The sequence below is a fragment of the Acanthopagrus latus genome, chromosome 5 (genome assembly GCF_904848185.1).
Source record: "Acanthopagrus latus isolate v.2019 chromosome 5, fAcaLat1.1, whole genome shotgun sequence".
Taxonomy (NCBI): domain Eukaryota; kingdom Metazoa; phylum Chordata; class Actinopteri; order Spariformes; family Sparidae; genus Acanthopagrus; species Acanthopagrus latus.
In genome coordinates this window covers 5,087,750-5,110,522 of record NC_051043.1, presented here as the reverse complement: position 1 = coordinate 5,110,522, position 22,773 = coordinate 5,087,750, and the positions used below count along the sequence as shown (strand labels likewise).

The 22,773-nt window shown below is 42.8% G+C and overlaps 1 protein-coding gene across 1 annotated transcript in view; it reads right to left on the bottom strand.

Annotated features, from left to right (window-relative positions):
* hmcn2 (hemicentin 2) overlaps positions 1-22,773 on the bottom strand; it is a 59,698-nt gene that overhangs the window by 13,356 nt on the left and 23,569 nt on the right. The window contains exons 23-54 of the mRNA XM_037098615.1: positions 20,845-20,972; positions 20,431-20,682; positions 19,118-19,201; positions 17,078-17,269; positions 16,836-16,966; positions 15,709-15,853; positions 14,977-15,103; positions 14,721-14,878; positions 13,063-13,341; positions 12,847-12,989; positions 11,709-11,859; positions 11,022-11,237; positions 10,802-10,915; positions 10,521-10,708; positions 10,328-10,424; positions 8,666-8,827; positions 8,436-8,549; positions 8,064-8,260; positions 6,594-6,675; positions 6,375-6,506; positions 6,149-6,292; positions 5,897-6,056; positions 5,277-5,401; positions 4,290-4,473; positions 4,095-4,192; positions 3,720-3,998; positions 3,439-3,629; positions 2,379-2,460; positions 934-1,070; positions 710-851; positions 482-626; positions 250-377 (exon numbers count right to left, since the gene is read on the bottom strand). Of these exons, the coding sequence (XP_036954510.1) occupies positions 250-377; positions 482-626; positions 710-851; positions 934-1,070; positions 2,379-2,460; positions 3,439-3,629; positions 3,720-3,998; positions 4,095-4,192; positions 4,290-4,473; positions 5,277-5,401; positions 5,897-6,056; positions 6,149-6,292; positions 6,375-6,506; positions 6,594-6,675; positions 8,064-8,260; positions 8,436-8,549; positions 8,666-8,827; positions 10,328-10,424; positions 10,521-10,708; positions 10,802-10,915; positions 11,022-11,237; positions 11,709-11,859; positions 12,847-12,989; positions 13,063-13,341; positions 14,721-14,878; positions 14,977-15,103; positions 15,709-15,853; positions 16,836-16,966; positions 17,078-17,269; positions 19,118-19,201; positions 20,431-20,682; positions 20,845-20,972 (4,907 nt within the window). The remainder of the gene's footprint in view (positions 1-249; positions 378-481; positions 627-709; positions 852-933; positions 1,071-2,378; positions 2,461-3,438; positions 3,630-3,719; positions 3,999-4,094; positions 4,193-4,289; positions 4,474-5,276; positions 5,402-5,896; positions 6,057-6,148; positions 6,293-6,374; positions 6,507-6,593; positions 6,676-8,063; positions 8,261-8,435; positions 8,550-8,665; positions 8,828-10,327; positions 10,425-10,520; positions 10,709-10,801; positions 10,916-11,021; positions 11,238-11,708; positions 11,860-12,846; positions 12,990-13,062; positions 13,342-14,720; positions 14,879-14,976; positions 15,104-15,708; positions 15,854-16,835; positions 16,967-17,077; positions 17,270-19,117; positions 19,202-20,430; positions 20,683-20,844; positions 20,973-22,773) is intronic.

Genomic DNA, 22,773 nt, shown 5'->3' with positions numbered 1-22,773 from the left:
CATCTGCTTCTGAGAACCTGCTTTTTATGCTCTACATCTTTCATGAACCAGACACAAGCACACAGTTGGAAATTATTTTAAGATTAAGTTTAAGTACAAATCTAGGAACATTTTCAATAAATGGGGCACCCAGAACAAACAGAGGATCTTAGTTTGATCAAACTGTAATCATCCTGCCTGCTCAACATAACATTTGAAAAGAAAGCCTGACCAGACCTATAAAGTAGTATTTCACTTTGCTATATTTACCGAACACGCGTAGATCGACTCCCCGGTGATCTGAGCCAGCCTGGTTCGACACAGTGCAGTAGTAACGACCAGCATCGTTCAACTGAACCCCGTAGACACGCAAAGAGCCCTCTGACAGCTGAGTGTACCTGGAACAAACACACAGTTGATGAGAGATGATGAGAAAGATGAATGAATGGATGTCTTTGTTTTTTGATCAAAGGCAAATATAATGGCAACGACAAGTGTTTACTTCTTCTTATCTTGAGTTAGGGGGAAGCCATCTTTTCTCCACATGACCGTAGCTGAAGAGTCGCCTTCTACTTCACAAGGTAAAACTGCATCCTGGCCAATATTTGCGGTCACCATCGAACTGCCCTCCTTTATGACTGGTGGCACTGGAGAAAAAAGTCAAACATTGTATGTGGAAATATTTTTAAAATGTATTTTAAATCAGCTTGTTATGGATAGTCTGTCTTACAGAGAATCTCCACTGTGAAAAACAGACTGGTGCTTCCAGCGATGTTGGTGACCACACAGCTGTACTGGCCGCTGTCCTCAGGCCTGACTTCCTGTATCTCGAGGTACTGACCCCCTGCCAGCCTCTGTATACGACCTCCCAGCTGAAAGAATAGAAGAAAGGTGTGTGAGTCAGTTTTTTTCATTTTGTCTAAAACCTGTTTTAGATTTTTTTCTAGTCTGTACCTGAAGTTTGGACTCATCCTTGTACCACTCTATTTCTGGAGCCGGATCGCTGTCAGCCAGGCACTCCAAGGTCAGATGTCCGTTAACTGGCACTGTGAGTGTCCTCACATCTCCAGAGCCGAGGAGGGTTGGTGGGACTGAAACACAACCACTGATTATTAAGTGGTGGACCTCGCAGACAAGAGTTGCAAAAAGTTTCCACCGATCACACACCCGCCACCATTAAAGGAAAAGTTCACCATCAACACATGGTCCGGCTTGTGCACCCAGTTCAGATGGGCAGCATGGTAAAGCTTTTAGCTCAGAGGCTACCCTTAAAAGGATGTAAATTATATCTTTCACAGGCTGGATTACACTGGACGAGCTGTATGGATTCTGTATTAATTCTCCCCGTTTCGGCTTTTTAAAAGGTGCAATATCACCAGAGTAACCGTCAACTGCCGCCAACTGTAGCTACCGTAAGCTAGTTCAGCTCAGTTAGCCATGCAGTTAGTGGTCCAAGTGGCTTGTTGATGTCAAAGCTGCTAGAAAACGGGCCGGGGTTAGCAAGCTAAACATTGCAACACAAAACATAGAACGATGTCTGGAACATTTTCAAACAAAGTTCTCAAATATTCTTTAAGATAAGTCCCTAGCTTAGTTGAGCTGTTTAGGAAAATGCTGCAACACTGTTTTGCTGTGTAGCTCCAGAAATGTTTAGAGGGCAATCAACTTTCCATCGGCATGTGGGAGAGTAGATAATAACTAAATTTGATCTTTTTGGGGGGTGAGCTGTTCCTTTAAATAATGTAATAAAATCTTCCCATGTGCCTACAGTGCTTCTTTTAAACAGACAACAGCACAGTTAAGACATGTGACCATGTGGAACAGATAAACTCAGAGGGTAAATAGGGTCCAGATGTAGTAATTATGCATTGGCACAACAAAAAACATGCTTAGCTTTCCACACAGAACATAACATTTATAAAGATCAACTGTAAGAATGTGTGTTTTCTTATCTTGATTCACACAGAGTTTTATGACTCATCTGAGCCGAGTATGTCATAATAATGCAAAGAAGAAAACATCATGAATTAGGAAAATCTGAACAGTTTAAGAAGTCTCAACAGTATTGCAGATACCCATATTTATAGAAGCATCATATTATTCTGGCATGAACAATTGGAAGAACAAATGGATTATGGATGCTGCACAATGCATCATAAATCGTAAAGACGTCATATTGCGTGCGTAACAATGCACACAATATAAAAGTTTAGCATGACTGTAGGCAGAAAATGCTAAAGCCAGACGTTCTACTTTTCGCAAACCCTGATCTTTACTCCTGAGTGTACGTAGAGATCTATTCATCATGTTCCAGGTGCAAGTAAGAGGAAGTTCAGAGAGAGGTGGGAAGTGATATATTCCTGCCAAGTTGAACAATACGCAAGAGCAGCTTGTGTCACCTTGGACTCGGACCCAGTGGTTCTTTCCATCCTCTCCAGCCAGGCTGCTGGCCAAGCAGGTGTACAGGCCTGCATCCTCCACCTTTAAAGAGACGACATTAATCAACCTGAGTGTTTCTTACATGACAATGCTAGATTTGCCTGCATTGATGCTGTTAATGATGACCATACAGTCCCCCAGCTGTATGGTCATCTAACTTGTGAGTGTACAGTTAAAAGATTATGCTTCTTTTCATCTTCAACTTCTTTATATCTATGACATATTTTATGCAACATACTTTTTGTTTTTGTATGAAAAGTCCGGACATGCAATTCACAAGTAACAAGTTTAACTGTTTTGTGAACATCATCCTTAGGTCGTCGAACTAAGAACTAAAGAAAAAAGGAATGAAATGGGAAAGAAAAAGCTTTTTTCAAATCCCCTTTGCATTCTCCCTGCATGTTTTTCCCTCAAAATATAATGCATGGAACTGAGGGCCAAACATGCTACTTAAAACAACCTTTAAGTGTATAAACATTAAATGGCTGAAACCAGATCCTCCCTCACACAATACATGGATCTAAAAGGTATGGGACCTTATTCATATGGGTCTAATAACATGCACGGTGAGGGTCCAAAAATATACCCTCATGTCATGGTTTTACACATACAATTGAAGTTCATTACTTTTATATTCCCTCTATACAAACATTTCATTCACATATCACATTTAATCTCTCCTAGATTTAATACGGTCTATCTACTGAGTGCCGTTCTTTCAGTTTTTCTTTTTTCTTTTTTAGGGGTGTGTTTACATATATATTTACAATGATATATGTATAATTTTCAATTTTTTGGGTGTGGATATTCATGTTGTTGTTACAAATGTTATGTAAAGAAAGAAGAATTTGTATATATATTGTACTATTGATGAAAACAAAATATAAATGATGTTTAAAATTACAGTTTGCAGAAAAACATCATTACTCTCACAACAGCTCCTTCGTGTATGTTTCTACATCAAAATCTTGACTATCACTACGTTGCAATTCTATGAGATATTGTCCATTTGAAATTTACCTGAACTTTGCTAATCCTGACAAAGTGTCCATCCTGCTGAACAATGTCAGCTGCTTCCAGGGGGCGTCCATCTTTGAGCCAGCTGAGGCTGGGAGGCGGGACTCCCACAGCGGAGCACTCCAGCTCCAGAGGGCTGTTAAGTGCTATGGTCAGCTCCTCTGGAGAGCTGGTGCTAGAGATCTTTGGAGGCTCTGGATTAAAAAGAAGAACGTTTTGGGTCAGTAGTCTGAGAAGTTTACACTGTGACTTGAAGTTGAATATACAAATTGTTTTGGGTTTACCGAGCACGGTGAGGTTAAAGCTCTTGGTGCTGCTTCCAGCCTGGTTGCTGGCCACACAACTGTAGAGGCCAGCGTCTGAAGGCGCCACATCAGGCAGCTGCAGACGTGTCTCTTGTCCATCGAGCAGCAGGTTGCGGTGAAGGGACAGCGGCTGGCCATCCTTTATCCAAGTCAGAGTTGGAGGGGGGACACCCCGAGCTTCACAGGTTAATGTCACCAAGGAGCCCTGGACTACTGTGACTGGCTCTACTGGTTCAACATGATCCACACCTGGGGGCACTGAGGGAAATACACACAGTATGAAACCCTCAAATCCAAAATGATACGTATCTGTCACAGGGAAAATCAGGAGGGGGTTTATGGTCATGATTGTACCTTGGACCTGGACATCATAGCTGAGCTCGGCCAGACCAGCTCGACTGCGTGCCACACATGTGTAGACTCCAGAGTCAGACAGCTGCACGGGAGAAATCCTTTATCACGAAGGGAGGGAAAACCTGGCATTACTTCATCTATAAACATACAATAATTTTAGAAACAATTATGTTTGTATTTTCTCTGTAAGCTGACCTCAGCACAGAGTCACCAGAGAGGAGGCGAGTACGAGGGGAGAGAAGCAGAGGGCGTCCGTTCTTCAGCCAGCTGATCTGAGGAGGAGGGTTTCCTGCTGCCTGACACTCCAGAGTCACAGCGCTGTCCTGTGTGACCTGCACCTCTCTGGGGACAGTCGTCTCGCCAGAGATAACGGGTGGGACTGTGACGAGTCAAATCAGATCAAATCAGTAAGAAACTTAAGCACTGACACAGATACATAAATTAAGGATAGACCAGATAACTGATATTTGAGCCGATATACATTTACTGTAAAATCTGAGTGTGAAACTTTAGAATTACCACTGGTGGAATGTAAGAAAGTACAGTTTACTAAGTACTGTTCTTAAATACAATTTTGAGGTACTGGAATTGGATCTTTGAGGCAAACATTGTAGATTTTACACCATAACTAATTTTAATTACTAGTTATTTTGCTCAGGTCACATGTTAACCACTTTAATAGGAGACTGTTTATCTAAGTCTGAGTCTGAAGCAAGCTGCATCATATCTTTTGACCTTGATTGCCCTGAAGACAGAGGCAATGCTTTCATGACAGCTGCCCTTACTAGTAATCCTGAGGAAACACAAGAGGGGAACTCACTCCAAAAGAGACTCTGACGTTTCACTTTTAGCCAAAAGAAGTGAAATTACTTGACACCTTTCACAAGAAAGCTATGACATCACAAAACCTAACTGGTCAATTAATGATGGTCTTGCAGCAACATCAAATATGGTGTCCAACAACAACAACACAGATACCAGATCATGCAGGACACTGAGTGAGATCAGAGTAGTGACTGCAGACAGATGCACGGCTGCTAAAGTAGCACATTTCTAAACTAATTAATTTTGCAATCAGCAATCAGACAAAAAAATAATTGTCGGATTCTGATTAATCAAGAAATTGCTAAATATCAGACTGATAATTGGTCTATTCCCGGCACAAATGATGCTCAAACTGACCGAGTACAAAGAGGGTGTAGATTTTGCTCTCCTGTCCCGCAGGGCTCACAGCCAAACAGGTGTATGTCCCAGAATCCTCAGGGCTCAGCCTCAGCAATGTTAGTGTGCTGCCATCAGGGGTCACACTGTCGGGTTCAAACAAACATTAGGTTTTCACGTTAACACCATCTATTACCGTATCCATTAGCTTGTCCAAACCAGCAGCTATCATTTGTCCAGCCTACCTCTGAACCCCAGTATTACTTTCCCATCATCATTATCATCATCGTCCCACGATTTTCTCACACACACACACATTTTTCTCTCTCTAGCTGATGCAGTTGCAATGACCACATAAGTTGCTGAACAGCTGTAAAACAGCTGCTCTAACTGTTCCCCATGATGAAATTAGGCAAGACACTATAAACGACTCCATTTGTCTGTCCACACATGGACGGTGAAGATTAATACCTTACTTTCCAAACCATTTGGGAGTTCTGTTGATCGATTATTGTGCTGCTCGCAAAACAAATGCAGCAGCTTTGAAAGAGTACAATTTATCATTATTATTACGATTACTTCATCCTGTTCTGCGTGCATTTAAAGCCCCGGCAGTAAAAAAGGGAAGGTGGATGACTTACGCGACGTGGCGGCTGTCTGATCCCTCTAAAGTCACCCCATCTTTCAGCCAGCTGAGGCGTGGTGTGGGGATTCCAGTTGCTCTGCACACCAGGGTCAGCTCCTCTCCCAGGGGTGCACTCACATCAGACGGGTGTTCAGAGTCCAGGATGGTAGGCGATACTGAGTGGGACAAAGATTACAGTGAAATGCCGCTAAAAATCATTGCATTTATGAGCGCTATATATGATATTGTAGAGTGAGCTTTTCTTTACCCTGCACTGTGAGGGTGTAGTCTTTCTGTGTTTGTCCCTCACTGTTCTTGGCTACACAGGTGTATGTCCCAGCATGAGACAGAGTGAGGGGCCCGAGCTCCAGCCTGTTCCCTCGGATGGACCACTGCCACTGCAGACTGCTCTCTGGACAGCAAACGCATTTACTTGCACCAGCACTCACGTGTGACAAATTCATAAAGTTTCCCCATCACTGCCTCCGTCTTACCGATAGGAGTTCCATCCTTGAGCCAGGTGATGCTCGGCATAGGGAACCCTGAGGCCTCACACAGCAGGGCCACATGGGAGCCCAGGGTGTAGTTCAAAGACTCCCGGAGCGACCCGTCCAGGACAGGTGGAACTGAGGACATAAGATCAAAAAAGCTGCTAACACCATTTTTAAAATAGACGTTCAGAGTGCTTGAAAATAACGCAGAGGGATTCTCACCATGAACCGTGAGTCTGAATGTCCTGTCCACCTGCCCAGCTACATTAGATACCTTGCAGGTGTAGGTGCCACCATCTGCCAACTGGGAACCAAAAAAAGAAGGGCATCAGCAAAGTAAGGACTCAGCTCCTTCATATTATGCTGGCTCATGCACGTGTTCTGAATCAGGTCAACTAATTAAGAAATGTCTCCAGTTTTCCTAGACTTTCCCTGTCCATGTATTTCATGAAATGAATATGCCAGTGTTCAATACACTAAAGACATTACATATGTTTAGGTACAGTGGGGTCTAAAAGTCTACTATGACAATCTTTAATATTGTCACATAAACCTGGAAATATTCAGAAAGTTTAAGGATTTAGAAAATAAGTGAAAGTGTCAGAAGTCAACTTGTTATTCCAAGCAAACAGGGACTTTCAAGTCAAGTCATGGCTAAAATGAAGGTTTCTAAGAGGGCAGTGCATGAAGCAACAAAACACTCAATTGTATCCAAAGCACGATGAGGTAAACCCAAAGTAACCACACGATCAGATAATCAATGCATCAAGCTAAGTTCCCTGAGAGGTAGAAAAGTGACTTCATCACAGATACAGAATTTGGTAAATAAACCACACAAGATTCTAATCAGCAGTCTTCCTGTCAGGAAAAAGCTGTCTAGTGTTTCAGAGGATGAGTAGCAGTTTCTAAATCACTTCTCATGAGTGGAAAACAGGGCAAACACATGAGGTGGGCTGAGAAATACCAGAATTTCACAGTGGATCGTGAAAAAAAGTTCAATTTACTGATTTATCCAAGTTCTAGATTCCTGTCAGTAACAGAGGGGTGTATTTACGGAGGAGAACAGGAGAGAGAATGAAACCACAGAGTTTGAAACCCACAGGGAAACACAGTGGTGGGAATTTTCAAGACCGGGAGTGTTTTGGAAACCTGCACTGAACCGACTCCAAGTACTACTCCATTCTTCAGAGACATGCTCCACTGTCTGGTTTGATCCTTGTGGTGAAGGATTCATACTGCAGCTGGATTATGAGCCCAAACAACCTCCAAGCTTTGACAGATCTACTTGAAGACCAAAGACCAAGGACTGTACCTGAACTCAACCCCACTGAACATTTATCGGGGAACTTGAAAACTAAGAAAGCCAAGCACTCTGCGACATCACAAGAAGCTTTGTGGAACACTGTCAAAGCATGTGCAAGGATAACATGAGTCCTCAGGTTTTACACTAACTTGTGGAGTCCAAAACAACTTCAAAGAAATTCTGAAAATTCATGGATTCATCTTTTACTTCTAAATTGCTCAGCTTATATTGTCATTTGTAAAGAAACAGTATTGCATTGGAAAGTAAATGTAAAACAGAAGTATCTTCATTCGTGGCCCCCACTGTACATGGAAATCATCTTTAATTTTTTTCTTTTTTTTCGGTTTTTGTGTTTTTTCATGTAAGACGTCAAAACATTTTCTCCTGACCTGAACTCCTATGATCTCCAGTTGGTGACGATTTATCTTCAGTCCGTTCCCTGCAGCCAGTTGTAGCCCATTCTTGTACCATGTGACCTCGGGCTCAGGAACGCCCTGGGCTTCACATCTCAGGGTGACGGAGGAGCCGACTTGCGGGGTGACCGAGTCTGACTCAGCATCCAGACGGGGCTTCAGGGTGGGCAGGACTGATGGTTTACACACACAGAGGTCTCAGTTTGATTCAGTGATTCACTCCTGAACTGGTCGTGCTCACAGCTGGCCTGCAGTAAACACTTTTTTTTTTCCTGGACAGTGTTCTGAGATTTGATCATCTGTATATGTAGTGAAATTGTGCAGATAGGTCACCATGTGTTCGCTCACCATAAACACTGAGGAGAATACTCTTCTGGTCCTGGCCTGCAGAGTTGGTGGCTGTACATACATATTGCCCTGCATCTTCTAGTCCCGCCCGGGGCAACTGCAGCATCTGGCCTCCTATAATATAAATATAATATAATATGAAATGTAATATCTGTGGCATTATTAGATTCAAACACAGGAAATCCTCCTGACAAGACTGATTTGGGTGTCAGAGGTGGCCGAAGTCTGACCTGGCAGAATGTGGATGCCCGTGCTGAAGTGGAGTAGTTGGCCGTCTCTGGTCCATGTGATCTCTGGAGGAGGGTACGCTTGGACGTCACACAGCAGAGACACCATGTCGCCCTCGATCACACTAACCTCCTCCTCTTTGTGGCCAATTATCCTCGGAGGCACTGCAAGAGGAACCAACATTTGTGGTGTACATGTAGAGGGCAGGCTGTTCTGTAACGTTCATGTCACGCCTGTGCTTGCTTGTGTTTGATTGTTGTTGTATTGTTTGTCATGCTTCAGTGCACTGTAATTCAATCTGCTTTTATTGCTGCCCATGTTTCACATTTGACTGACATGTCAGCGGCGTGATTGTTGTTTTGAACTTGTTTCTTGATTTTAGCCTGACAGATAGCATGAAAACTAGGATGAAAACTACCCTCTCGGCTAAGTCTGGTATATTTAATAGGCACTGTCCCTGAGAAATGGGCTGGGCAAATTAAAAAAATAAAAATGAGAGCACATCTAATAACATTCATTTTAAAACACCTGAAACACATGTACTGGTCTTTTTGATTACACAGGAAATTGAACATAGGGTCATTAAATGCTAAATGCCATAATTCTGAGCTTTCAGGTCATGGATTTTTCTTTTAAAATATCTATAAAACTGTTTATTAAATTCTTGGGAACTTGACAAATCCTATAGCTGCAAATACTTATAGGGAATTTTTATTAAGTCTGGCCTTCTTACATCAATGTAATATTTTTTTGTGATTATTTGTATGCATTTTCTCAGCCTCATGAATTGATTATTTATCACTGGATTGGGATAGAAATTCGTCCTGAACACCAAAAAACCCTGAGAATAATTTACAACTTGTAGCATATATACAGATTCCTATTTTTTTTTTTATTACCTGATAAAAGAATCTTTCATTTTCAAATAGTTTCAGTTGTTTAAAAGGAACCTAGTTTCATTTAATTGCAACCAAATGCTGATTCTGGAGCCTCCCTAAAAACTTTGCACTGGGGCACTGTTGTGTGCCTAGTGTGTTCTCATCGGCTCGCATATCTCACATGTCACATGTCTCATAACTGAAAACATAATTTTCTAAACGTAGCCAAGCGGTTTTAATGCCTAAACCCAACAAAAAAGCAGCTAAAAGCTGATATATTTGTTCTGTCTATATGTCTGACAACCATAAACTCAGATGATAAAAGTCCATAAAACAAACTCCACATATTTGTGGGGCATGAACTCTGTTCTCCCACATGACAGTCATGTGCTAGATTTATACATCCAGCATGACTTTTAGAGAGGAAAGTTATTGAGCGTCTTCATATTACATCACCTGCAGGCCTACATGTCCAAAACATTTACATATAGCTGTCAGGTCAAATACACAAATATCTGAAAACAACATCCACGCTCATGGAGCTTGCTGAAGCATGCATCATCACATCCTGCAAAAGAACGCCTATCCAAGTCAAATACAAGGTTTTCAATGAGAAACGTTGATTGATTATGTGTTGTATTAATCTACTGAAGTTAGATCTCATCCTGATGTTATTTGGTCCTGTTTAACAAATGAAGTGCCACAGATCTTAACAAATATAGCTTCAGCGCTTTCACTGTTTATTTTCCCTACTGACACGATACAGAGATAGTGGTGAAGCCTTACCTTGCACTGTTAGACTGAAGTGCTTCTCCACTGTTCCAACCTTGTTCTCAGCTGCACACGAATACCCAGCCATGTCTGAAACCTGCACACTGAGGAGCTAAAACATGGGATTGAAGCGTTATTCCTGAATAAAACATGTCCCCTTGGATCCGTTCACATGCAGGTATATGTCTTAAAGTCAGCATCGACCAACCTGGAGCTGAGTCCCATCCTCGCTGATGTGGTGCTGTGAGTCTGCGTGCACCGCCTGCCCATCTCTCAGCCAGGAGATGACAGGAGCCGGGTGTCCAGTCGCGTCACAGTGGAGGACCACGGTGCTGTTGACCACTGCTCCCATTTCCTCCATGAACTCCTCTGATGCTCCCATAATAACAGGTGGGACTGAGGAGGTAAACACAACAGACATTCCATTCAGAAATAATTTCCAAATAGTTTTTTTTTTGACATACATTTTAATTATGTGCACTCACTTACCCAGGATCTCCAGTTCAAAGTGCATGCGGTCTTCTCCAGCTTCATTAACGGCCTGGCATGTGTACTTTCCAGCATCTTCCCTCTGTACTCGGGTGATTTGTAGCACCTGTCCACCTGAAAAGAATAAAACCATTTGTCCGTGGATATAAAACCCCAGTCCAACACAACAAACGCACTGCTGGTTTTAACTGAGATCGCAGAGGAAGGAGTTCCCTCAGACCTGGACGTAGTACCACACCATCGGCAGAGGTGAGTTTTCGTCCATCCTTGTACCAGCTGAGCTTCGGTGGAGGGATGGCGTTACTCTCACAGGAGAGGCTGACTGGATGGCCCAAGACCACCTCGCGCTTCTCCGTCATGTCCTCTTTGTCATCACCCTCATGTCCCAGACCCCAGGCTGCTTCTCTGTTGGTCACCCGGTGAAAGACCGGAGGAACTAGCAAGACAAGACTTTCTATTAATTCAAGAATATACTTTACCAAAAAATCATATATATTCTGTATCATAAACTCAAGTTTTCAAACAGTAAACTTGTATAATATTAGAGCAACAATGAATCCATTAGTTGTCAACTATCTAATAAATAGCCAATTATTTGAATGATAATTGTTTTTTGGAATAAATATGAGCTGGAATCAAAATTCTCTGATTCATCTTCTTAAATGTGAATATTTTCTGTCATCCTCTATGACAGTGAACTGAATGTCTTTGGTTGGTGGACAAAACAAGATTTTCTAGTCAATAGTTTTGATTTTTAACCATGTTCTGACATTTTGCAAACCAAACAACTAATCAATTAATCAGCACTGAAAATAATAATTACTTGCAGCTAATGGTATTTGAGAAGAAGATTGCATGTGAGCTTGAACTTGAGACAATATAAGTACACATATTCAACCAAACACACCCTGAATGGTGACACGGAAGTCTCTCTTGTCCTCTCCTGCAGAGTTGGTGACCACACAGGTGTACTGCCCCTCATGGGACAGCATGGCGTTGTCAATATTGAGGACATGGCCACTCTCCTTAATGCCAGCATGAAGGGTTCCAGTCAGCAGCTACAGACAAAAAACATACATCAGATGGTTATAGTCCACTGTAATCTGTCAGAAATAAAAGTCTTTACTTCTAAACATTAGCTGCTACAGTCTCAAAATGAGCTGGTGGCCAGGTTGCATCGTGGGTAATGTAGGAGCCAGGAGCTAAAAAAAATAAAAACACTTATGAAGATATTTTAACTGTAGATTTCCCCCCCCAAAAAATGTTTTTGATCTAGCTATTTTTTATACTTTTCACTGGCAGTGATATAATATTCAGTGGTTTCATTGTATTGATACATATTTGAAATATGTTGACTTTGAGCCTTTGAGCATTTTTTTTTTATTATTGGGTTCAGCTACAGCTGGTAATAGCTTGTGCTTGTACACTAGATGATGTCATCACAATATATTTATCTTAGATCCTTAGTGCAATAAATACATATTCTTTCACAATTTCAGCCTTTTTCTGATCTTATTTCTGACTTCAACAAAACATTTGGCAGGTTTTTGAATGTCTGGCTTTAAAAACACAATTTTCAGTCTATAATGTAATTTTTTGGTTTGTTTTCTTTTGTTTTACAAAATTGTTATGTAACCTGGGGGGCAATTTAGGAAAACAGATGTTACATGAATCCAAAACCCACCTAATCCGTATGTATTTACTGCTGCTCCACGCAAGCACACACACACACACACACACACACATAAAGGCGTTGCCAAAAATTAAAGCCGCACATCAAATTGCAGGTTGAGGATAAAACACAGTATTAGTTCAGTATTCTACATTATAATATGCACTCACTGGATTATTCCTCTGCACCTTTGCTATAATTAACAGGCTTACTCAACATACAAATGTGGAAAGTGGGGGTGGGTTGTGCAAGAGGATGCCAGTGCTGCTAAGGCTGTTGCAATTTGTACTGGTTGCCAGTAGAGGCTGAACTTGTTCCATTAAAATCACATCAAAGGTTCATGTTTGTAAGATGCAGAGGACGACACACTAACCTGTCCGTCTTTGAACCAATTAACCTTAGGCTCGGGGAAACCTTTGCTCAGGCAGGAGAGAGTTAAACTCCCGTTGATCCGAACTTTCTCCTCCTGACCACCAAACGATAAAGACGTAGAATCGCCTTCTATCTGTGGTGGGACTGAAAAAAGCAGACTTGTCATTAAAGGTTCCGTCTCAGCCTCTCTAATTTGTATGTGGTGAGGATGTCTTACCCAGCACACTCAGAGAATAATGTTTGGTGGCAGTGCCGGCTGGATTTGTGGCCCTGCAGGTGTAGAGGCCAGTGCTTTCTCCCTGAGCTGAGCCCAGTCGCAGGGCCTGTCCACCCCGGGTGTATGTCAGCTGGGGACTGGACACGATGGGCTGGTTGTCCTTTAACCAGGTGATACTGGGTGTGGGTGAGCCCTCAACATCACAGGGGAGCACTGTGGGGAAGCCGAGCACCACTGACACCTCTGAGGTCTCAGTAGGGCCCTTGATGGCCGGAGGAGCTGCAGAGAAAGAGCAGTCATACACTAATGTTTAACAGGCTGTAAGATTTTTACTGGCCCATAGCACAGAATGAATAGATCCTCAGGGGGTTGACCTGTTCTGTGCAGGCGACCCTCTAAATGCAGTGTGTGATACTCTGGGTAATTACAGCACATGCTCTCTAGGTGACAGAAATCCCCAGAGCATGCATAAAGAGAGTTCAGTGTGTGCTCACAGTCCAGGCAGTGTGGCGTATGCTAAATCATCTAACTACAGAGGCTTGGTTTACACATGAATTAAATATTATGTGCAGTTATTTTCTTTCCACCACAGCACTTCTGAAAAAGAAACAGACCTCATATCCTCATCATTTCTAAAGGATTTTCTTTTTTCCTATTTTATTTATTTCCTTTGATATTTTATGTAGACAGAATATACATTAAAGCATAAACTTTATTCAGGTCAACTGACCAGCACTGGTATTAACGTCCGTCCTGATTACAAGTGGACAGCCATCAGTACACACTTGGCACTAACATGTGTCTCGTAGGGCCACTCATGATTGGATTGAGTTTCCTCACTCTACAGTATATGCAAAATAACACGTATATCACAGGAAGAAATTATTTTTTTAACACAAAAAAGTAAATATCTTCATGTTTATCATTTGCCAAATGTTCAATAAGAAGACACAAAATAAGAATTTGTAATACAGTGTTTCTCCAAAGGCCATGAGTTACTAAATTTGAAGTCTAGGCATTTTCTCCACGGGTAACACAGAAGCCTATCTTGGTTACTTTTTACTGTATTAGTAAAATTTTAAATGTTTGCCATCAATAACATATTGTCTTCTTTCATAAATTTAGGCTAAATTGTTAACTCAGCTGAAACAATGTTTGTGTGAAGCACTTTAGACAACAGAAGCAGACAGGCTGGTACAGCGATGCTGCAACAAACTGACAACCTCGCAAAGATTTTTAAGGCTTCTGCTCACTCAACAACTCTCGAAATTGTGTGATTTGTTAAGTAAGTCTGGGAACATTGTGGTTACAGTTCAACTGTGTGCCAAGTGAGCCCAAACACATAGTTTGAATTACAGTGAACCACACGGAAATCAGGCCAGCATGTCGTCCACTCAGCCTCTTCTTCTTCTTCTTCTTCTCAGAGGACATCAGTTGAGTAGGCGGATCTTCAGTGTGACACACTGCTAAAAGAATGTGGTGACATGTATCCCAGACCCCTCTGGATGTGGTCGGAGTGATCAGATCTCAAATGTGTCCTTAATGTGTCTCTAAGGCGTTCACAAGTGTACTCTTGTAACCAGATCATTCAGGACGGATGTTAATACCAGGTCTGAACCTTAGTGACCCTAGTGAAAGTGAGGAGGAATAGTAGAGACCTTGCACTGTGAGTCTGAACTGGCGCATCTGAGTTCCTGCGTTGTTACGGGCCAGACACTGGTAAAGCCCCTGGTCCCTCAGTCTGACTGACTTAACCTTCAGCACCTGGCCATCTTCCAGAAACTCCACATGTGGGTCTCCATCACGGGACAGAACTCTGGAGAGAGGAAGGAAGGAATGGTGGATCAAATCGATACCATGGATGCTGCATCACATGTGCAGTGCTGAATGTCACATCAACAATCGGATGCTTACTCTCCATCGCGGCTCCATTCCACTCTGGGTGCTGGTCGTCCGCTAACCCGGCACTGAAACCCCACCTCCTGGCCCAGCGCCACAGTTAGCTCCTGTAGTCGGGATGTTCCTGAGATCACTGGCGGAGCTGTAACAGTGCGCACACACACACACACACACCAGAAATACACTTGTTGATTCACTTGGTTTGATGGATTTATGAGACTAATCTAAATGCTGAATGGGATAATGATCCAAATAAATTCAAATTCACTGTTTGGAATAAAAGACAGACATTAAAACCATCCAGATAAGAGAGGGCCATCAGTTTAGCTATTAATGAGATCATTAGCATTGACATAAATGGCTAGTCTTTGTAGGTGTGAGAGGATGACAACTTTCAGGATGAATGCTGCATTAAACAGAGTATAAGAGTTTAATTAAACAGTTTAAGCTCTTTTGAGGCTTTAGACTGCTGTTCTAGGATATTTTAATTCAACTGAGGGCAAGAAAAATGTCCTTTTTAACTCTGTACATTTGCCTCTTCCCCACTCTATTCTTATTCATCCTAAATACCAGTATGACAGCTGGTTTAGATAGATAGATACTTTATTGATCCCGGAGGAAATTCAAGCATCCAGTAGCAATAACAAACATTGAACATACATTGAACATACATACAATATCAAAGAAACAGTAGAAATAAAAATATGGAATAAAAAATGTTATAAAAAAAAATAAAAATGAGCTCACCTTGCACCACAATGTTATATTCTCTCCGGGCCTCTCCAGCTGAGTTTTGAGCTGTGCAGGAAAATCTTCCTGCATGTTCTGGCTGAACTCTGTAGATTCTCAGCATCCTGTTCCCATTCTGCAGGTACACCCCAGGACTGTCCACCTGGAGGCACAGACCTCAAATTAGTGCATCCATATGACTCACAAAAAGGGAGACTGTGGGTATGAGCCTGCCATTGGCCAACTACTTTTATCCCTCTGCTATGTGTTCTTTACCAGTAACCATTCACCCGTCACTATGTGAAAAGAGAAAAATCTGGTGTGGGGACATCTCCAGCCGGGTGTCTTTAACATGAGCTCATGACATCTCTAGCCTTCTTTAAGGTGTTCAGAATGAATGACCATAGGCCAGTTTCAAGTTAAGTTTTTGGAGCAAAACACAAATATTTTTGACAAAAAAGTCAGGACACCTCCAGCAATGTTTTTGCCAACAAAACCTGATGTTTTTGGCAAGAAGTACGGACATCTCCAGCCAAGTTTGTGCCGACCTAACCATTTGTTTTTACAGAATCCCTGGGACATTCAATACTGATCTTCTAAGCCAAAATATAATTTCCTAAACCTAACCAAGTAGTTTTTGTAACTTAACCTAACCAGATCATGAGCACAGCATTCTTATAACATGATATACAAAATTTAACCTAAATCAATAAAAACGCACATTTCTAACATCTATTCTGGCGATTGGCTTGCACAAAGACATGGATTATGCAGTATGGTGGGTAGCTTTTTTTTTTGTTGCTGGGATTAAGCCATTTTAATGCCATGGCTCGCTTCCACCAAACACCCCCACAACACTATTTCGCAAGAGCACCAAGATGATTACGATTGGTTTGAAGAAATACACACAAGCCAGCACAAATTACCATATGCCATAATAATAATGGGTTCAGTCGGACCTCGCTCCAGTGCTGGCACAGCGCTTAAACAAAGTGGAGGTGCATCTCTAGCACTTCATTGTAATTAAAACAAAAACCACTTGGTGGCATTGTACAGCTAGATATCAACAAGATACAGTATATTAACACGCTACTTAAGATCTTAATTTACTGTAAAAGGGAATTCAGGGTGAAAACAAAACTCACAGGACGACCATCTTTGGTCCAGGTGATTGTTGGAGAGGGGATCCCGAAGGCATCGCAGCCCAGAGTGAGAGGCTGCTTCAGTGTGACAGTAAGGTTCAGAGGCTGGCCGTCATCTTGGATCTCTGGGGGAACTGCAGAAGTGTAGAAGAAAGAAGTGAAGCTTTGTGTTGTAAATATGTTTCAGTTCAGTTTAAGGGTTTTTTTGTTAAAAGCAAGAAAAATCGACGTCACTGAATTCTCACCGTTTACTTTCAGCCTCGTCTTCCTCTCCACAGAGCCTGCCTCATTCGTTGCCACACACTTGAAATCCCCGCTGTGGCTGGCAGACGCTGTGCTAATTATGAGAGCTCCGTCCCTCGCCACAGAAAACTCTGATTGTTCGGGGTGTATCTCCAGGCCATTCTTGAACCAGCGTACCTTGGGAAGAGGTGAACCTGCAGGTGGGGGGAAAAAAGAGAAGGAATATAAACTGAGCTTTATTGATCACATCTGACAAAGAAAAGTTACTTCCATGTCTCTGCCTCGCTACAGGAGAATGTAATGGGCATGCAGCCCAGACTCGAACAAGCAGCCTCTACATTTATCTGTTGGACAGCAGAACAGCAGGGGAGGCCATGCCAAAATTGTTAGAGTCCTTGTAGCCTGTGAGCTCAACATCTCAAGGTCAGAGTCGCATAAAAAACTCAGTATGCTGGAGAGATGTACGATTGAAAACACTAGCATCAAGATTTATTACCAAACAATGAGGTGAGCATCTTGAGCAGTAAGAATAGGAGTGGTTGAACAATCAGTTCAAAGTGGCTGAAACAGATGTGTTTTGTGGATAATGGGGTGGAGAAGAGCCTGAAATGGTCTAGAGGAGAAAGGAAGAATGGGAGTTAAGGTGAGGGATTTTGTCCCCAGAACAAGGACAGGCCCAGGAGAGCTGCAGTGATCAACCAGAGCGGTGGAGAGATCCAATTGCCGTCTATTTACAGAGGTGTTACATATACAAACACCGCATCCCAGGGAGAGAAAATCAAACACGGCACAGCCTTCCTCGATCTTAAAAATACTGACCACGGGAGGCACAAGCAAAGGTGATGCTGCCTTCCGTTGCCTGTCGGTACACATGTTTACAGTTAGGGAGCTCTGGGGCAAATTAATTATCTCATTGAACAGGAAATGCATACAGATGTTCTATTTTAGATGTTAACAGATCTCATTAGTCGACTTTGAATTTATTTTCTCGGGCTGACGGAGATTATCTCTTCCATGTGTTTCCCAAATAATTACCTCTATCAAATGCAATGTGCTTGTTGGTGAATTACTAGCATCCTTCTGGCAGAGACTGCTCTTTATCCTCCCTGTACAAATAGATCTCTAGAGAACAATGAGTGGACCCTTATTTCCTGCTGCCGGCTGCCTCTCAGGGGTGTCAAGAGCATCAAGTATTTGTGTGTGAGCCTTCTGAGGCCTGGTACAGCCTGCCTGCCTGCCTGCCTGCCTGCCTGCCTGCCTGCCTGCCTGCCTGCCTGCCTGCCTGCCTGCCTGCCTGCCTGCCTGCTTGCCTGCCTGCTTGCCGGTATGGATGGAAGGAGGGCTAGTGTGGCTTCATCTTCCTCTTCCTGTGCTTCACGGTGCACCTCAGACATCTCTGTCCTTCATCTGCCAGCAGCAGCCTGTAATTAGGATTCCTCTCCCAGCAGGCCCCGACGCAGAGGAAAGCAGATGTGGCTCACTGAGGCAGCAGGCAGACTTATGTTCCAGCTGTTGCTCCACATTAGACACAGTCCTCACCTTCTCTCACCGAGCTGGTTACCATGGCAGAGCTCCACACAAACAATACCTGTTTCCACGGGCTGTCAGAGGTATCTATCAGTGTATCCACAGACGTACGCAGACACTCACTGTGTTTTGCTTGCCACATCCCTCCAGGACGCTCCCTTGTTCACACGGAGATGTTAAAATATATAGACAGCAGCACGTCTCTGGGTGCTGTGATAAAAAGAAGCTGTGCCTTTTAAGATGGCGAGGCTCGTTTTTAAAAGTTTGACAAGTGAAAGTCTACAGTGACAATGAAACATTCCTTTGATGGCGCACGGCTGCATGTATCTGTCCTACATTTAAGAAGGAATATTCTTTTGTGTCATGAAAACAAGCTAAGGAAGACCCATTCATTTTATGCTCTGAAAATGTAGTCACACCCTGTAAGTTGTGTCTCGTCTAAATGCCCGACCTTTGATAGCCATGTTCTTTTTTCAGACCGTCTCAGGCTGACTCATCAGTGAACAATGTCCTACCTTTCGCAGGACAAGGGATGACGACCTTGCTGCTTGCTACTTTCTCCATGATGGCATCCCCAGGTTCTGCAAAGGATGGGGCCTCTGTGAGGACAGAAAAAAAAAATGTTAAACATGGTTCACAGTGCACCAAGGGCAGTTGATACAGTACACATTAAATGTAAAACATGATGATTGTTAGTCAGTGTATTTTCCAGAGTAGATAACTAAACCCAATAAATGAGAGGAAGCCTTTAGGGTATCTGAAGAACTCTTGAACATGTAAGACTTAAGCCACGGGTGCTCGCTCGCAATCATGAAACTCTGATGAAGATTTAATCAAGTAGTTTCATTAAAATGAAGATCTCCTTTTCAAAAGAGACCTGAAATAAAGCCGCTGTGTTAGCTGCTCAGAGCCAGCCAGCTCTAAAGGAGAAAGTCATGTGCAGAGCCAGACCTACTGGAGCAATAAACACTTACACGCCCACAAAGCAGATTCTGCTCTGATCTGGAGCCTTTTACCATTGGTTGGAATGCTCACAGATACATTTTAACTTTTGGGATTGAAAAGTAAAAGTATCTTCACTCCTGTTTATCAACCTGACTGCAGCAGTGATCCGTGGAGGTGCCCTCCATCGTCGGGTGTTTATGTTTTGTATTGTCGACTGCTCACTGGAGCTGGAGGGGAAATGTACTTTACCTCATGAACATATTGTTACCCAGAAGAAAGGGAGTCCTGCAGAGAGCTGAGTTCAATGAGAGGTTGACGTGAAGAGGTTGAACCTTCCTCACTCAAATGGCAGGAAGCCAATTGAAATGCACTGTTACCTTTAGTAAACTTTTGTATTTTTCTCGGTTAAGGGGTAATGTAAGCAAACAGCAAACAAAATGTTATACTTTTTCACATTTACAGGTATTGGGAAGGCATCAAAAGCAGACTGAAGATGAGAAGGAGCATAGTGTGGAGTGGGACCAGGGTCATGTCAATAAATCATTTGCCCTATTACTGGTGGCAAGAAGGCTTGCATCAGCAGATTTTGCCACATTGTCCTCAGATCTAAACATACACAAATCAACAGAGAGCCAACGTACTCTGTTAGAAGTGCTTGTTAGATGGTCAAATAATTCTGGACACCCCCTCCGCCCAACCTTTCCGGAGTTGGATTAAAGGGACGTGGACACCCTGTGTAAATTTTGATATCGCAAGTAGGAGGAAATGGTTCTTTTCTACACTCCAAGCATGATTCACGATATATCTGTCTACAGTGTAGCAGAGTTATATTTATTTCTGCTTATTCACAAATTGAACAAGCAGGGATTGAAGGGATATTCACCAAGAATTTCCAGCTTGATCTCCAAGGTCTCCTGTCCGGCGCTGTTCTTGGCCACACACTGATAGGTGCCCTGGTCATCAAGGCTGACCCTCTCAATCCTGAGGGGTGTAGTGTTCTTGGTTCCAACAGGAAGTCCATTGTGAAACCAGCTGACCTCGGGGCTTGGTTCTCCTTGGACCACACATGGGAGAGTCACCGTTTGGCCAATCAGGGCTTTCAAGAGGGAAGGTGCGGGCTGAATTCTGGGTTTAGCTGAGGACAAAAACACATTTCTCTTAAAATGCAGATTTCACAACGTCTGTTACACACCCATTTATTTACATATCTCACATATTTTACGCATGTTAGAGGTGATGTTTTAAGTTTTAAGGTTTCTAAGAAGTTCAACTTCCTAAAGAGGCCCCACGGACTTACCTTGAATGTGCAAATTGTAGCTCAGGGACACATTGCCTGCTGGGTTCTCTGCAGTGCAGGTGTACATTTTACTGTCAATCAGGCGCACATCAGTGATCCTCAGAGAGCCTGAAGGCAAAACAGTGAACCTGGGGTGTGGTTAGGGGTCAAGGGCAAAGAGATGGAGAAAAGAAAACACTTCATGAGTCACCTAAGATCTACAGCCACTGTGTGTTGGGAAAAGAGGTTTTCCTGTCAAAGCCACTGTGTATTAACCTCGAATGTCCTCTTTACATTGTGAAGAATGGGTACATCTATATGAGTACATAAATAGTAACCCCTACATTACTGTTTGTATGTCACTAATGTATGCTTAGATATCAGCCTCTATTATCGTGTTTCTGTGAGGACCAATTTCAAGATGCTTCTGTAATTATTTTCAGCAGAGGACGAGCTGATGAAAGCAGTTCCTGTAAACAGCTTCAGACAGTGAATTCCCAGGACAGCTACTGCCGGAGACTCATTGATGAAGTGGCTCATTAGTGTGTAAAATAATCACATAATTTGAACAAATTTTGAGGAAAAAGAGTGGGGCATAACGCTTATCCATTGTATGCTCCAAATAAATAACAATGCGTGAGAGGAAGTGACAGCAACACAGAGTAGAGATACATTGTAGAGCTGCTGATAGCATCTTTGCATTTGTGCTGTTTGGTTGCCATAAAGAAAAATTGATCTGTGATGGATGGAAGAAAAGCACAAAGTGGAAACTGGACCTTAGCCAGGCACTAGTAATCTCCCTAGTGAGTTCTTACTCTCACAATTACCATTGTACAGGGTAATTACAGTGTAAATGGGTAGCCGGAGCTTGACCTGATGACATCAGCATTGGAAGGGTCTCAGGCTCACAAAAATCAATGCATTTCTTCCTGTTGGGAACAATAAAATGTGTAGCAACTGTTGTGTCCTTGCCACTAAGGGGTCAGGAACACAGATAATTTGAAAATCAAACTGATAGTGGTGCTAAAAGGAAGGTCCCACGGGTCTTCATTATCAATATGCTTTTGAGAACAACCATGTGGAAAGCAGCATTTATGCTAAACAAACCGCTGCTTTTATGTATTTTCATCACTCACAAACATGTGGACAGATGGAGTCGATCACCTACACTAACCTCCACCCAAAAAAACACGATTTGTAGCAAAAACAAGCAGCAGTTAAATGTAGGTTAAAAGTACTTAAATGTAGGTCACAGATTTTAAGGGGGTGTGAGGTAACCTGACCTGCACAAGAAGCCATCCAGCTGTATAAATGCACAATATGCACCAGTGTAAACACACCTCCATGATTTATCTGAGATAAGAGTGTCTGCTTAGCAACTGAATTATAACAATAACATGATCGTGTAAGTGGGTATCGAAGCACAAAGAGCTCTCTATATCAGCGGCACATATGGTGTAACGCTGCTCCCCCACCTCCTCAAAAAGCCTGAGGACAGGCAGCAACATCGAACATTGGAACCAAATGACTGCCTCTGCAGCGCTCAATCTGTGCTCAGACTGCAGCGCTGCAGTCCGGCGATGCGACAGTGAAGACGTGAACCACCCCTTTATCCATCGCTCACACTGGTGTCAGGTCATCTGTGTACACAGACTGACACAAAGACTAACTGGGACAAATTGGCCTCATCAGGATTAGAGTTAGCATGAGCCTATTACATGGCTATGGCAGAAATTTTACCACCCACTGATTTAAGTTATCTCAACAATCAGCACCCTCTGGTCATTTCCTTTGACCCACAGAGTGTGGCTGGAGAGCACGATTCCCCCTCCTTCACAGCATGCTTGTTTCCGCAGGCCCTGCATATGCAAAGCACTGGCTGATGTGGGGGTTGTTCGCGGAGATGTGTTATTCTCATCAGACAGGGCTAGTAAAGAGTCAGCATGTTGT